This window comes from Lontra canadensis, unplaced genomic scaffold (assembly GCF_010015895.1).
Source record: "Lontra canadensis isolate GAN:19392208 unplaced genomic scaffold, GSC_riverotter_1.0 scaffold9, whole genome shotgun sequence".
Taxonomy (NCBI): Eukaryota; Metazoa; Chordata; class Mammalia; order Carnivora; family Mustelidae; genus Lontra; species Lontra canadensis.
In genome coordinates, this window is record NW_022631003.1 from 17,843,915 (window position 1) to 17,860,110 (window position 16,196).

General features: G+C 35.0%; 1 protein-coding gene across 1 annotated transcript; it reads right to left on the reverse strand.

The window, feature by feature from the left end:
- Positions 1-1,977: 1,977 nt before the first annotated feature.
- LOC116866205 (NKG2-A/NKG2-B type II integral membrane protein-like) lies at positions 1,978-15,588 on the reverse strand. Its single transcript, XM_032854984.1, is given in 7 exon segments — positions 1,978-2,155; positions 2,386-2,489; positions 13,492-13,608; positions 13,610-13,653; positions 14,175-14,228; positions 14,710-14,787; positions 15,201-15,588. Coding segments are annotated over 7 exon segments (723 nt in total). The 5' UTR covers positions 15,406-15,588; the 3' UTR covers positions 1,978-2,034.
- Positions 15,589-16,196: the final 608 nt, after the last annotated feature.

Below are 16,196 nucleotides of genomic sequence, written 5' to 3' on the forward strand. Positions count from 1 at the left end.
AGGATCTCGGCACCCACTTCCACCCTTTTGGCCCTGAACTGTCCATCAGAAGCCATTAAAAGCCACAGTGCATTCATGCCCAACGCCATTCCTAGGGAAAAAATTAGGATTTTTTTTTTAAAAGATTTTGTTTATTTATTTGACAGACAGAGATCACAAGTAGGCAGAGAGGAAGGCAGAGAGAGAGGAGGAAGCAGGCTCCCTGCTGAGCAGAGAGCCTGACGCGGGGCTCGATCCCAGGACCCTGGGATCATTAACCGAGCCGAAGGCAGAGGCTTTAACCCACTGAGCCACCCAGGCGCCCCAAAGATTAGGATTTTTGAGATAGCATTTTGTTCTAAAGTAAGTCTAAGTGTGTCATTTTTCCATCATCTATACGGGTCATTTACATCAGCCATAATTTCACGACTATAAAAGGTGCACTTCAAGGGCACCTGGGTGGCTCAGTGGGTTAAAGCCTCTGCCTTCAGCTCAGGTCATGATCCCAGCGTCCTGGAATCGAGCCCCGCATCAGGCTCTCTGCTCCGCGGGGAGCCTGCTTCCTCCCATCTCTCTCTCTGCCTACCTGTGATCTCTTTCTGTTAAATAAATAAATAAAATCTTAGGAAAAAAAAAAAGGTGCACTTCATAAATTAGAAAAAGGACATTGAACAAAGGTTGGGAACCCCTGACATAAACAACGATGCACTGCTGAATGCAGCCATGGAGAGAACCACATGGGCAACCCCAACCACCGGCCTTTCTGAGCAAGAGGCCAAAGGAGGGCTGGGCCATGGTCATTAACAAAGGCCCACTCAGGTGACTCAGCATGCACATACCCTGAGTGCCTGTTAACCATTTAGTCCTCTCAGCTCCACTTGATCTTAGCCAAAAGGCCGAGAAGCAATTAGTCCTCTCAGCATCACATGGATCCCTCAGTGCCCTGTTCTCAGGTAATGGAGCGAGGTGCTATCAACTTCTCTTCCTTGCCAGCTCACATGAAGTTGAGTTCTGTTGGTAAAAAGCAACAGAGAGACGCAGCAGAAAGGGCTCTTCTTCCTGGTTTCATGGTGTTTGGCTGCTATGGCTTCATTACCTACAGCACGCATGCAGGAAGTCCTGGTATTCAGCCTCCAGCAAGTTTTGTGGCCAGTCCCAGTCACAGTTTCCTTCCCTCTGCTCTGTGCTTCCTAACAGGGGTTCTTCCTTCCTACCAGTCACAGCCTGAGATCCAAACCTCGTTCAGCCTGTGGACTGCGAACTGTTCTGTCCCAGGTCAATGTCTGCCATGAAGCTGTTTGTGGCCGCATTGTCTTCAATAACATCTAAATCCCATCTTCAGAGAGTAGATCTGTCTTTCTCAGTGTTCACTACTTTGGGTACTCTCCTTTTACTCAAAGGTATCTTATAATTTTCCTTATCTTAGCAGCCTTTCCTCTTAGTAGGCTTTCCCTTACAAATACTAAATAATTGTTTATATCAATCTTCCTCTGGTTTCTGTCTCCTGGCTCAATTCTGACTGATAACATTGCCACCCTAGGTTGTCATATGCGGTCCCTTTAAGGGCTATGAGAAATCAACTCATTTGGAAATACGAGTGGAATTATTTACCTTGGTGAGAGCTTTATAGTAACAGTATTTGATATTATAATTTGTAATTTATGATTTAACAAATACCAAAAACTTAAGAAATGTATAATTTGTCCCTATTTATATTATTTACATTAATAAAATTAAGACAGAAAAACAGTTCTATGACACCAAGGGGGAAACCTCAGGTACACTTTGGGCTTTCCGTGATTATGATGCAGGTTCCTCCTTGGTAACAAATGAACCATTCTAGTGAGTGATGCTGATAATGAGAGAAGCCAGGCACATGTGCATACAGGGACAACGTAAGCTAGCTCTGTACTTTCCTCTTAATTTTGTTGTCAATCTAAAATTGCTCTAAAAATAATATCAGAAATATTTCTGAGAAAATAATTGGCTTTTAAAGAAATGAGATATATATAATTTTTTAAGATGGTGAGACAGCATTATACCGAAATTAAGTGGCTAATATGCCTGGTGCTTACAAACATATGTTTTCCTTTCTAAACAGGAGTCAAAAGAACATTTTCTTGAGTCAAAATAAAAAAATTGGCAATTCTTGTCACTCTCTGAGGATACCGACAACCTGAAATACAGAGAATTAGATCGTATTAATCTTAGCAATACATAACATAATATTCTGTTGAATAAACAATTTATTTAGACAAATAGTTATATCTCTAAATCTGCCCCATATAATTTTCCTATAGAAACACCTCAACAATTGTATTTATATAGTTGTTCAAATATTGCTATTTTTCTTCATAAAAGCAATTCTTTTAAGTCATGAAATATAAATGTTCTCAAGAAACTTACCCTTTGGAAAAGAAAGGTGAGCCTTTTGGCCACACAGATGAATTATAGTGGCTTCTCTGGGAGACTTTAATCCATGAAGAATGAATGAAGACCTCCAACAAACACTATGAGAAACCAAATTTTATTAGAAGTCAAATAAAAGCTCATAGTCATTTGAATTTTGTAGTAACAAATTTAACTCTTTCTTACTTTATAGAATCTTTTAAACTATCATATAATGTTCTATCATTAGATATTCTTTCAAACTATCATAAATGTTACACACTGGACATATTATAAGAGTATCATAGTAGGAGTGAGCGAAGAGGACAAACTTACAAAGGCAACAATTTCTGGGTCCTAAAAATTGATCAAAGGTTAACAATATTTTATGAAATATCTATCATTGAAAATCACTCCTAGTGATTCAAGCAAGAAAAAGCACATCCGTAGTCTTCTTGTCCAGCACTGCTCCCTTGCCTCCCTGCCTGCCCACTGTAGCTCAGTGATCCAGAAGCTTGTGGTTCCACAATTTGGAAAAGCTGCAGAAAGCAATGGTGTTGGTGCCACAGACTCAATTAGCAGTAGATAAGGGACTGAAATAGCCCATTGACTTTTCAGCTCAAAGTGATGATTTCTCTTGGTACAAATGAAGAAAACCCATATGTTTACTAGTCAGATGTTGTGGTCAAACACTGTGACCCCCCATAAATACTTAAGATTCTGTTACTGAGAGTACAATGGAAGAGTTGACAAGAACTCTCTACACACTCTTGGTGGATGGAAAAAAAATATATATATAAGCATATAGGAAGAGGATACCAAGATGAACCCAGTAGAAAATAGAACTGCTAGTAAAGTTATGAGCAATCCCCCCCTTCTCTCTCTCTTTCTCTCTCTCTCTCTCACACACACACACACGTGCACACACACACATGCACACACATCATATGGCAGATGGTGGAAGCTCTACTGACTTGCAGTCTTTGCACACAGTGTTTGGAAAAAATTAGTGTTTGACATCTAAGCTACAAAGTCACAAGGGCAAGCCCTAGGAATGTTGGCTCAAAAATAAAAATAAACAATAAGAATCTGGAAAAACTGAGCAGACCTATCAGCAGGCAGACTTAGAAAATTTTGCAGTAAAACTTTTTGCAAGTTTCAAAAATAATAAATCAAAGAAAAATGAAATAGAATGCATACTTACTAAACTATATTATCAAAAATTCTACCTAAAAAATTTAAAAAGAATGAACTGGGAGGGGCGCCTGGGTGTCTCAGTCAGTTAAGTGTCTGACTCCTGGTTTTATTTAATTATGATCTTGTGGTTGTGGGATTGAGCCCCGTCAGGCTCCACAGTCAGTGCAATCTGTTTCAGATTCATTCTCCCTCGCACTCCACACCTCCCTGCTTGCATGTGTTCACTCTCTCTTTCTCTAAAATAGATAAATAAAATCTTCAAGAAAAAAAAGAATGGAAAGAAACTGGAAAATGCCTTCCATACTAAGGGAAAATAATGTCTATAGAAACTTGTATGGAGATAAGATGTTAAATTTATTTGAAAAAAAAGTATTTTAATGTAATATTTAAAAATCTATGTAAATTATAAAGAAAACTATGTTCAAATAATTAAACGAAAATATTATGGCAGCAATAGTTCAAGTAGGAATTATCAACAGAGAAATAAAACTATGCAACTAGAGCTCAGAAATCCTGTTTATAAATACATACCTCAAATAAAAAATTCACTGTATTGGCAATACAGAAAATTTGTGATGCAGTAGAAAAAAATTGATCAGGTTGTCAAAGGAGTAACATAATTTATTCATCCCATAGGATGAGAAAGAAAAAAGAAAAAATAACAATGTTCAGGACATTCCAAATAGTATTAGGAAAGCCTGCATAGGTCTAAATTCAAACTGAGAAGGACAACAGGGCAGAGAAAAAGAAAAAATACAGCAGAAAAAAAAAATCCTAGGGCAGAATGTATGAACAACTTCTCGAATATTTAAAAAATAGTCCTGGACACCAGGGGCTTAGCAAACTACTAGTAGAGCACATAGAAATCCACAACAAAGAATTCATAATGAAATGGCTGAAGCACACTTCCAAACCACAGACAAAAAAATATTCCTGAGGGAACAGAATAGATCATGAAGGGACCTGAATCAGTGTGAAGATCAGGGAATGGGTGATAATATCCTCCACCTCCAGCAGCATTAGACCCCATCATCTACCACAGAATCCCTATCTGCCTGGCATAGTATTTCAGATTGCCCGGGGATAACATCAACAAGATGAAGATACACAAAACCCTAAATATCCCATGTAAACAATAATTTAAAAATATACCCAGACACAAAACTATGTGTATTTGGTCTAATCATTTTTGATGAGTGTGCCAAGACCATTCAGTAGGGAAGGGACTATATCTTTCACAAACGGTGTTGGGAAACTGATTATCTGATATAAAAGAATGAAATTGGAGGCCAATATTTACACCATATACTAAAGTTAACTCAAACCAGGTTAAAGACCTAAACACAAGATATAAAACTATAAAATTCCTTGAAGAAAATATGAGGGGAAAGGGAAAACATTGTATTTGGCAATGATTTCTTGATATGACACCAAAGGCAAAGACCACAAAGGAAAAGTCTGTTGTAGACAAATGGGCTACATTAAACTAAAATGTTTCTCTGACTCAAAGGGCATGATTAAGAGAATGAAATGACAGAGTATGAAAAAAAAATGCTTGTAAATCGTATATATCAAACAAAGGATTCATATCCAAAATATATAAGGAATCATATGAGTTAGTAACAACAACAACAAAAACCAAATAACCCAATTTAAAAATGGGCAAAGGAATTAAATGGAGATTTTTCCAAAGAAAATATACAAATGTTTAAAAACATATGAAAGGATGCTCAGTATCACTAGTTATCAGAGAGATGCAAATCAAATTCTCTAAGAGATATTTCCTCATACTCCTTAAGATGCATACTATTAAAAAAAAGTGTTGGTCTTACCAATACACTATTGTTGGGAATATATATTGGTGAGCTATTATGAAAATATGAAAAACAGTATGGTGCTTCTTCAAAAAATTGAAACTAGAATTGCCATATGAATCAGTAACTCCACATATAGGAAATATATAAAGAATTGAAAGCAAGATCTCAAATAGATATCTGTTTACCCATGCTGACTACAGCATTATTCACAGGAGCCAAGAGATTGAAGCAGCCCAAAAGTCCACTGACGGTTGAATGGATCAAGAAAACATAGTATACACATACCAATATAATATTATTCAGCCTTGGAAAGGAAGGAAATCCTGTCACATGCTACAACATGGATGAAATGCCACGATGTTATGCCCCACCTATCGGGTTCCATGTTATGGCTCTGGGTCTTACTGTAAATGGTGCTTCTCCTGCTCTGAACCACAACCCCATCCCAGGCCTGGACTCTGAGCTGCCATTGCTAACACCAGGTTGCTGCTGCTTGGACCTTTTCCTCCACCTATGGAAGCTCAAGGCTCTGACCCGTCATTGCTAGGGCCAAGCTCTCACTGCCTTGAGCCCCATTTTGTAGGTTCCTTGGCAGGGTCCTGAGTAGTCATTGGGGGTACTGTACCGCTGCATCCCAAGACAAATTTTCAGCTCCTAGGTCACAGCTTTGAACTGTTACTGGGGGTTAGACTGCTAGAGCTCTATGCTCAGCTCCTTGGGTCCTGACACATGATTTGAAAAAACCACCACTGGTTCATGCTGCTGCTATCTTGTGACTGCTACTTGGGACAGAATTGAAACTTCGACTTATTGTCCTCAGACTATGCTGCTACCACACCCTGCCTCACAGCCTCACGTCTCAAATGAATCTTGTCATCCAAGAGCCCATGTCACTGCTACATTCTTCCCTCCAGCCAGCCAGAGTCACATGGTGAGCCCTTGAGACCCAAGTACAGTTTCCAGGGAATATGTACACATGTCTGCACCCCAGACCCGAGTGCCACAGCCACAGCAAGTGCACCTGTGCACCAACACGCAGTTGCTATGGTGTTTCCATTGGTACCTGATCCTGGATGACAGCTCCAATAATGCTTTGAGAGCTCTGAGGTCAGCATGCCAAACTAGACACCAAAAAGGATCCTCTCAGCAAGAACTTCTTCCCATGGATGACACAGGGGAGAGTGGGATGATATGTTTAATGTGATCAATGGGAAAATGACCTGTCAACCAAGAATACCTCACTCAACAAAGCTGTCATTCAGAATTGAAGAAGAGATAAAGACTTTTCCAGCATCTCTGAGGATAGCATGTCAAAGTTTTAACTCTCACCCAAGATGGCAGAGGAGAGGAGAAGCAAGATCCTAGTGATGGTTGGTTAATGCCATGTGTCAGAAGAGATGTTAACTATTAGACCTGCCCTATGGAAATGTTAAAGTGACTACTTTTTTTTTTGGTAAAGATTTTATTTATTTATTTGACAGAGAGAAAAACCACAAGGAGGCAGAGAGGCGGGCAGAGGGGGAGGGGGAAGCAGGTTCCCCACCTAGCAAGGAGACCGATGCAGGACTGGATCCCAGGATCCTGAGATCATGACCTGAGAGGAGGCAGAGGCTTAACCCACTGAGCCACCCAGGTGCCCGTTAAAGTGAGTTCTTAAAGCTGAAAAAAAGACAAAAATAAGTAACATAAAAACATATAAAAATATAAAATCACTAGTAGAGGCCGAAGGATAAGGATATTGGATGTTGGTAGAGGCAATGATTTTGTGGATAAGTCACCAAAAGCATAGGCAACAAAAACTAAAATAAAAAAGTAGGACTGCATTAAACTAAGGAGCTTCTGAACAGCAAAGGAAACAATAAAAAAAGAATTAAAAGAACAATGCACAGAACAGGAGAGAATATTTATCAACTATAAATCAGATAAGGGACTAATATCCAAAATATATAAAAAACTCACACAATGTGGTAAAAACAAAGAAAATAATGCAATTTTAAAAATGGGCAAAAAAAAAAAATGGGCAAAAGACCTGAGAAGACATTTTTCTGAAGACATACAAAAGGTCAAAAGATATGTGAAAGGTGCTCTAAATCACTAATCATCAGGTAAATGCCAATAAACCACAATAAAATATCACCTCACCCCGGTTAGGATGTTTTTTTAAAAAAGATAAGAATTATCTAATTTTGGTAAGCATGTCAAGAAAAGGAAGTCCTTTGAAGGAAATGTAAATTTGTGCTGCCAAATGGATAATAGTGTGGTGGTTTTTAAGAAATTAAAAATAAAACTGCCATAAGAATCAGTAATGCCACTCTTATGTATATATTTAAAAGAACTGAAATTATCTCAAAGTTATATCTGCATATCCATTCTCATTGCAACATTAGTCACAATAGCCAGTTACAGAAGGAACCTAAGCATCTGTCAACAGATAAATAATTAAAGAATGTACAATATATATACACATACACAAGTGTGCACAAATATATTTATGCATATTGAAATATTATTCAGACATGAGGAAGTAGAAAATCATGCCATTTGTGGCAAATTGATAGATCTTGAAGACATTATAGTAAGTGACAAAAGTCTGACGGAGATAGATAAACACTGTCGTCTCACTTATATGGAGATTCTAAAAAAATGAACTTGTAAAAGCAAAGAACGGAATGTTGTTTAGCAGAGGCTGTGAAGTAGGGGGAATTGGGGAAATGTTTAAGAATACAAAGTAGCTAGTAGATAATAAGTTCTGGAAGTCTAATGTACAATGTAGTGATTATAGTCAGCATTACTGTATTATAAACTTCAAAGTTGGTAAGACTAAATCTTTGCTGCTCTCAATACCCACAAAAATGATAAATACATAACATGAGAAAAGTGTTATCTAGCATTATCTTAGTAATCATATTCTAATACATAAGTGTATCAAATGAACATATTGTATGGTTAAATTTATACAATGTTGTATGTCTATTTTAGCTATTAAAAACAAACAAAAGATATATTTGTAATACCTACAGCTTCTACAAAGGAAATAACTTAAGAATATAGCTAAGACAAAAATAGAGGAATTAAAATAGAACACTAAAATAACACATTTAATACAAAAGTTGTCGGGGAACATGGAAGAAGAAATAAAGATACAGACATAGAATAAGTAGCAAAATGACAGATCCAACCCCAACTATTCCATTAAAGATATTCAAGTGAATTAAATAAATATTTCAATCAAAAGATAGAAATTGTCTCCCAAGTGAAAAGGTAAGATCTACATGCTTTCTGTAACAGACACACATTAGACTCAAAAGCACAAATAGGTGTAAAAAATGGATAACAAAAGATCTACCCTACAACAATCAGCCCATAAATGAGCAGAAATAGCGATTCTAGTGTCAGACAAGGTAACTGTAAAAATAAGAAATATTATTAGAAATTAAAAGAAACATTTCAACATGTTAAGGCTCTCAATATAAGAGGAAAATAAAACAATTACAAACATATATTATTTACTTTGCAGCAGAACCTTCAAACACCATGAAATAGAAAATGATGGATTTGGAAGGACAAATAAACAATTTAATGGTATAGTTGGAGATTTAAAAGCTGTTCATTAGTAGGGAGAGAACAGCTAGTCACAAAATCAGGAGGCCTATGGAAGACTGTCCAAGCAGTAGGAACAAGCCTGACATAACTGATATATGGAGAAAGAGGTCTAGGTCATAAATAGGGATCACATTTTTGAAGAATGGAGATATTCAAAGTAATAGACAAAGGATTAAATTAGAAGCAACAATGGAAAGACATGTGGACAATTTTCAAACTTGTGGAAAAGTGGTATACTTCTTAAAAATGTATAGTTCCAAGATGAAATCTGTGAATATACCTTGTAGTGGATGATACTAAACTGAGGCTGTATTGAAACTTTTAGAGTGGAACTAAAGTGGCGTTTAGAGACAATATGAAGCTTTGTCACTTATACTCAAAAGGAAGAATGTTATAAAATGCATGACCTGATGACCTTCTCAAGAAGCTATGCAGAGAAGAGCCAATTAAAGTTAGAGAACAAGGAAATGATAAACATATATTTAGCCGAAAGCTGATTCTGAATTATGTATAGTAGAATAACTCACAGTAGCCCCAAATGGATCAATTCCCAAATATCCAAGAGCACCAGCAGTAGTATGGATGAATAAATTTAAGTAGAATCAGACAATGGAACAGAAATGAGTTTGTAGGGATGCCTGGGTGGCTCAGTGGGTTGAGCCGCTGCCTCTGGCTCAGGTCGCAATCCCAGGGTCATTGGATCGAGTCCGCATTGGGCTCCTTGCTCAGCGGGGAGCCTGTTTCTCTCTCCGCCTCTGCCTGCCACTCTGCCCGCCTATGTGCATGCTCGCTCTCTCTCTCTCTCTCTCTCTCTGACAAATAAATAAATAAATAAAATCTTAAAAAAAAAAAAAAAAGAAATGAGTTTGGACAATTGAACACCTCATGCAACTGTATAGGTGAATTGCACAAGTTTTGCTTTCCCTGAAAGAGCCAAGAAAGAAAGAATACATACTGTATGATTCCATTTACATAAAGTGTTTTTTAAATGCAGATTAGAACATGAAAGGGGCATTTTGTAGTGATGGCAATATTCGTATTCTCATTCCACATGATGGTGAGTCTTGAAAATGCAGCCATCTATTGGCATCTTTTGACATGTAAAATTGCATCCATCTGTATGTACATTATACCACAGTAAAATTATCATAAGAGAATATTTTGAAAATATGCAAACATATTTAAAACTAGACATAAAATTGAAAAAATCCTACCAAATTCAACTTTGTGAAAACAAAACCAAAAAGAAATGAAAATATCAGAAGTGTTGTTACAACTTCTAATACAATTTAATCTGTCATTCAGAAAGCTTTTCACACTCAGTTACAGAATATTTAGATGTTTATGAATAAGGAAAAATGTAATGCTAATTGAACAGTAAAAAGAAACCCTTGAGGGTAGAAAAAGGGGCTAATAAAATATGTGTTATGTGCATTTTGATGGGAATGCTAAAAAAAAGTAAATTACATGTTTGTGGCATTCATAAATATATTTGGACAATGTGTAAAAATAAAGGACTATGACATAAGTAGATTTATTGAAACAATACAATGTTGGATTTACATTTGAAATTCCGTAGTCATACTTCATCATATTAGCAGAGTAAAGAAGATCAAATGATATGATTTCCCTGATACAGAAGGCAATTAATAAAATTAACATTCACTCTTATTTTAAAAAAATATCTTTAGCAAGGTAGAAATAAGTAGGAAACATTCATGCAAAGATCTAGAATAGATATAACTCTGGAAAGAATGAGTATAAACTCAATGTTTAAAAAAGGATGGTTTTTAAAGTATGAAATTGACATAAAAATACATGAGGAGGTTAATGAAACAGAAGTGCAAAATTTATATCCACACATATGGAATGTCGATTTCAACAAAGATACAAATAATTCAGTGGAAGAAGTATAGTCTTTTTAAAAAATATTGTGGAAAGAATGGAGTATCAAATATTTTTAATAAATATATACTTTATACTATGTGCAAAACTGCTAAAATTGATCATACATAAATGTAAATGATAAGATTTCAGGAAGATGTATTAGAAAAAAATGCATGACCTAATGTTGGGCAGACAATAGAACAAGAAAAACATGATCCATAAAAGAAAAAATTGGTGAAGTGTAGTTCGACAGGATAATTTCTACTCTTTGAAGAGAAAAGAGAGGTAAATCATAGACTTCAGAGGAAATATTACAAATCATAATCTCATAAAAGACTGGCTGCCAGGATACATAAAGAATTCTCAAAGTATAATTACAAAAATTAAAAATGTAACCAAAACATTTCAATAGTCAACTTCTTCAAAAAACATTATATGGATGGCAAATGAGTATAGGAAAAGATGTTCAACACTATTAGTCTTAGGAACATACAAATTAAAACCACTACAAATCAGACTTCTGGTTCTGGAAAGATAGAGAAGAAAAACTTTTCACTATTTCTCCGACCAAATACAGCAAAAACCCTGGACATTATATAAAGACAACATAAGAAGATTCAGATAGGTGATAAGAAAGCTGACAGAACCAGGTACTCTAGACCCGAGGAATGACATGGTGGTGAGTTCCCTGGAATTTCTCTTTCCCTCACCTGTCCCAGACTGGTGACAGAGAGGCTGTCACCCACAGCCACCAATGGGGACAGACAAAAGCCCCAAGATGTTTTTTCTCTCCAGTCAAAAGAGTGGAAAAAAGGCATGGAGAAAGAGAAAATTTTTAGACACTAACTGCATTATTCATCAAAAATCTATTATCTCACAGTATGACAAACACGCATCACAAAAAATAAATTCCCAATGGGTTATAAACCCTATTTAAGAGTTAAAAAATAAAGAAATAAAGAAAACTGTAAATCCTGGAAAATAACATAGGTAATTATATTCGTTAATTTAGACTAATTTCTGAAATAAGTCCAAAACAATCACTAACCCCCAAATGATAAATTGAACTAGTTACATTAATATATTTTTGTACTTGGGGCATGTGGGTGGTTCAGTTGGTTAAGTGGCTGCCTTCAGTTCAGGTCATGATCAGGGTCCTGGGATCCAGCACCCTGTTGGGCTCCCTGCTCAGCCCAGGAGTCTGCTTCTCCCTCTCCTTCTGCCCCTCCCTCTGCTCATGCTTGCTCCCACTGTCTGTGTGTCTCTCTCTCAAATAAATAAATAAAATACTAAATAAATAAATAATAAACAAACAAATAAATAAATATTGATGATTAAAAACTGCAATATGATAGTAAAAATGTAAGTCACTGCATCAAAATGTATTTGTATCTTATAAACTCAAAAAAGAGCTCATATCTAAAATATGACAAGGACTTCTAAGAAGGGAAAAGAAGACATCATCTAGGAGAAATGTGCAAGAGACACACTAGAGGACTTCTCATCCTCACAAAAGATAACATCCTAATGATTCATGGCCCAGAAAAATAGTACTGTTATAGAACCACCAGATCTTATTGAATTATTTTTCTGAGACTACTGAATTAATTTTCCTGAGACTACAGAATTTTGGACCAAGGCTCTATTTGATAAAGTATATATTTACACAATACATTAGAAAAAACATTGGAATAATTTAATAAATTGAAAACACATAACTATGACCATGCAATTTCATTCTAATCCTTAAATAAAAAGGTATTATAATTAAACATAAATACAATTATAATGTTATAGTTCTATGTTTGTATTTTATGATGATAAATGTAATATTTATATACCTAAATATATTACTACTATACTTATATGCCTAAATATATTACTACTATTTTTATAGGCCTTTTATATTTATATGCCTAAGTATATGACTACTACATAGTCATGCATAAATTACTATACATACAATGTGTGAAAATAGACAAGGAAAGGTTTTCCATAAAATAATTAATGATACGCACATACTAAAAGGACTAAATTTCTAAGAATAGATTTTAAAAGGTCATATTCATGTAAGACAGGGCAGTGAACATTCACAAACGATAGACTAATTAATAATAGAGATGGATTACAAATATGTGAGAGTGAAAGGTGACACATTTAAATTGCACACTGCATGAGTCCATTGATATGAAGTCCAAAAATAAGCAAAGATATTTCACAATATGAAAATTAGCAGAGCTAATAAAGGCTCTAAGCTTCTATTTCAGGATCTGATTTGTAATTATGTGGTTCTAGCTCCTTTGTGATCAATTTCACAATCATAGACTTAGTTTTTTTGATGTGTGGTAAGATTAAATAGTAAAGGTTAATTTAGGAAAAATGGCATATATAGAAGCACAGTTTTCTATGAAAAGCTAGACTGAAATTTATCAAATGTACATTAACAGTATAAAATATAAATAAAATATTTAGGGTCAAACTATGGAACATTAGCAGACTTTAAAACAATAACAATTAACTATAAATACAAACACAAACATAAAACTAAGGATGAACTCTACAAGTATATTATAATATTAACTGATAAGATCTTAATAAAATGGAAACATTTGAATCTTACCATTTCCTCTTCATCATCTATGGAAAGTAGTTTAGAGTTCTTAGAAGCACAGGATGCTGAACTCTCATTCCATGATTTTCTTTCAGTGCTAATATAATAGCAATTGTTAGAATATGTACTCTTTATATATATATATACACTCTTTCGGACAACAGTGATAAGCTGGAGAAAGGTTATGAGATGTCATCCAAAAGAATTTTGAATACTAACAAATTCAAATTAATTTACATGCTCACCTATGTGTGCATATATGTGTGCATAACATATCCATGTATACCTAGGAAGGTATAAATAGGACAAAATATGCTTACACACACTCAACAGAGAATGGTTAGCCAATCATACCCTAACTTATGTGTTTATATAGAGCAAACACCCAAAAATTTCCATCTCTCCATGTCATGAGAGTCACTGGAGGAAACCATTATTTTACATTTATCCCTATCCCTGGTATAGCAGAAGGAAATTTGAGGTAATGGGTAACAATGGATATGGGAATTTGAGTATTTCTTCAGATTGTTACATTAGAAGTAATACTCTCCTATAGTCATTATTTCTGAAACTTTATTACATGATTTTCTATTTTATTTTCCCCAAAAGAATCTACTATCATCTTTTCCTTGTTTAAAATAGAGAGAAAATAGAAAACTGTGTTAATATCAGAGTTCAGAAAATGATTGTACCTTTTTGGATCCTTGTTTCCAGGAGTGTTTTGTTCTGCTCTGTTCCTTCTGTAACTAGAAAAATTAAAGTAATCCTCACAAAAACTTAATATTAAAATAAATAAATCATAATGATGTGAGTTTCTCAATTTGAAAGTTGGTCTATTATTTAGAATGAGAAAGTTCTGCAGCAAAGTTGACTTACCAAAAAAAGTTAATAAAATAATGAAGATGGGGAGGAAAATATTTCAAACACATAAAGAACAAGCCTCACTATAACTTACAGTATTTGATTTAACCAGTCTCAAGAATTAACGTGTATATCTCCATAAGGGCTCTCCTATAACTTGTCTTTGAGCTATGAAATCTGAATATGTGTGTAATACTCTCTACAATTATTCTGTTATTTATATTTTGACAAATTCAGAATAACCATTCCACAGAGAGCATACATGCATTAAAATGAGATAATACAATTCCATAATATTATGCAGTATTTCAAGGCACTGATAATCATTAAAGTGAAAAATTCCCTGGTAGTCATTCAAACACTTACAGGGAATAACAGCTATTCTGACCACAGTGGACATCAAGACAAGGCAAATGATTCCCAGGATCCCAGCAATGAGCTTTCCTGGACATAAAAGTAAATAGTTGGAAGAGAAATGAAAACACTGAGAAAGGATGGGCAGAAATAATCCTTAGGAAATTTACATACAGTAGAAACAACAAAGCACAGGGAGTCACATATAAAAATTTGGGCCCCAAACTTGTATCTATTGTTATAATCATTTTTCAGAATATACCATTACCTTTACAGTAAATTTATTACCCCAGGAGATGCTGGTAAAGATTACAAATTATAGCAAGGCTGGAACAAAGTTAGTCATCAGATATCAATTACACTATATTGCAACTTCAAGCTCTGATCTTCAGAAATGAAAAATACGGAAATCATTCCCTATTCATTCTCTGCATTCTGCAGCCCAACTGCACATCATAGTACATCATACTACAGATATACTGTGTGTGTATTACATGTTTTACCTTCACAATAGGAGTTCTTGCTGTTCCTTTGAGGATCCTGAGAAGCATTTTGAAGATTTGAAGCATCTTGAAGATTTAATTCTACATAGGTTATTTCCTGCTCAGTTTCTGAAATGGGACTTTTAGTGCTCTTAGCTTTCACTTGCTGTCTTTTTGAACCCTTAATCTGATTGAGTTCTGCATAGGTAACTCCATGGTTATTCATCTCTTCAGCTGCGTGGTGTCAGGCACAGGGCTGAATGGGACTGTACTGAAGGACTTGATGAATAGTGTAGGCGATGACAAGATTGCTGGGACAGTCACGGTGGGTGGAGTGTGTGGTGAGTGATAGCATTCATTTGCTGTTGAACAATGTAAAATTTGGTACTAATTTCCTTAGAGCTTTAAAGCAGCATTTCATGATAGAATACATTGTTATTATGATGTATTCTATGTTTGAGAGAATAGTACTGGTTGGAGTAATATAAAGCAATAAATTAGGGAAGAAGAAAGGAATTCAGAAATAATATTGTCCTTATCAATGTAAGGTCAGATTCAGTAGAACTTTTCAATGATAGTGGAATAACTGGGTTAAAATTAAAAACTTGTATAAAAAATGCTGTACCAACTTTTTTGACAACTTTTAAATCCATGTTGGTTAAAAATTGAGTGGTCTAAGGTTAAGAGTACTAGTGTTAGCACATACAGGATTTTCCTGTAGTATATGTCTGTTATTGGGGGATTTACATTTCCTTACTAAAAGGTAGTGCAGTGTTATCAAGTGAATTTTTACTTTGAATAACTGTGGAGTTCTAGAAATCATTTAATTTTAAAAGAAAGATTTTATATGTTGAAAAATATTACATGATACCCTAAACTTACTGAAAATCTGAACATTGAAAGCAAAGACCAAAATATATTTTTTAAAAGTGCTTATATAATACTAGAAGTTGACAATTGATTTAATGATAAAGATATGAAATCATAAATGATAAATAAAAGTGTAGATCATTTATG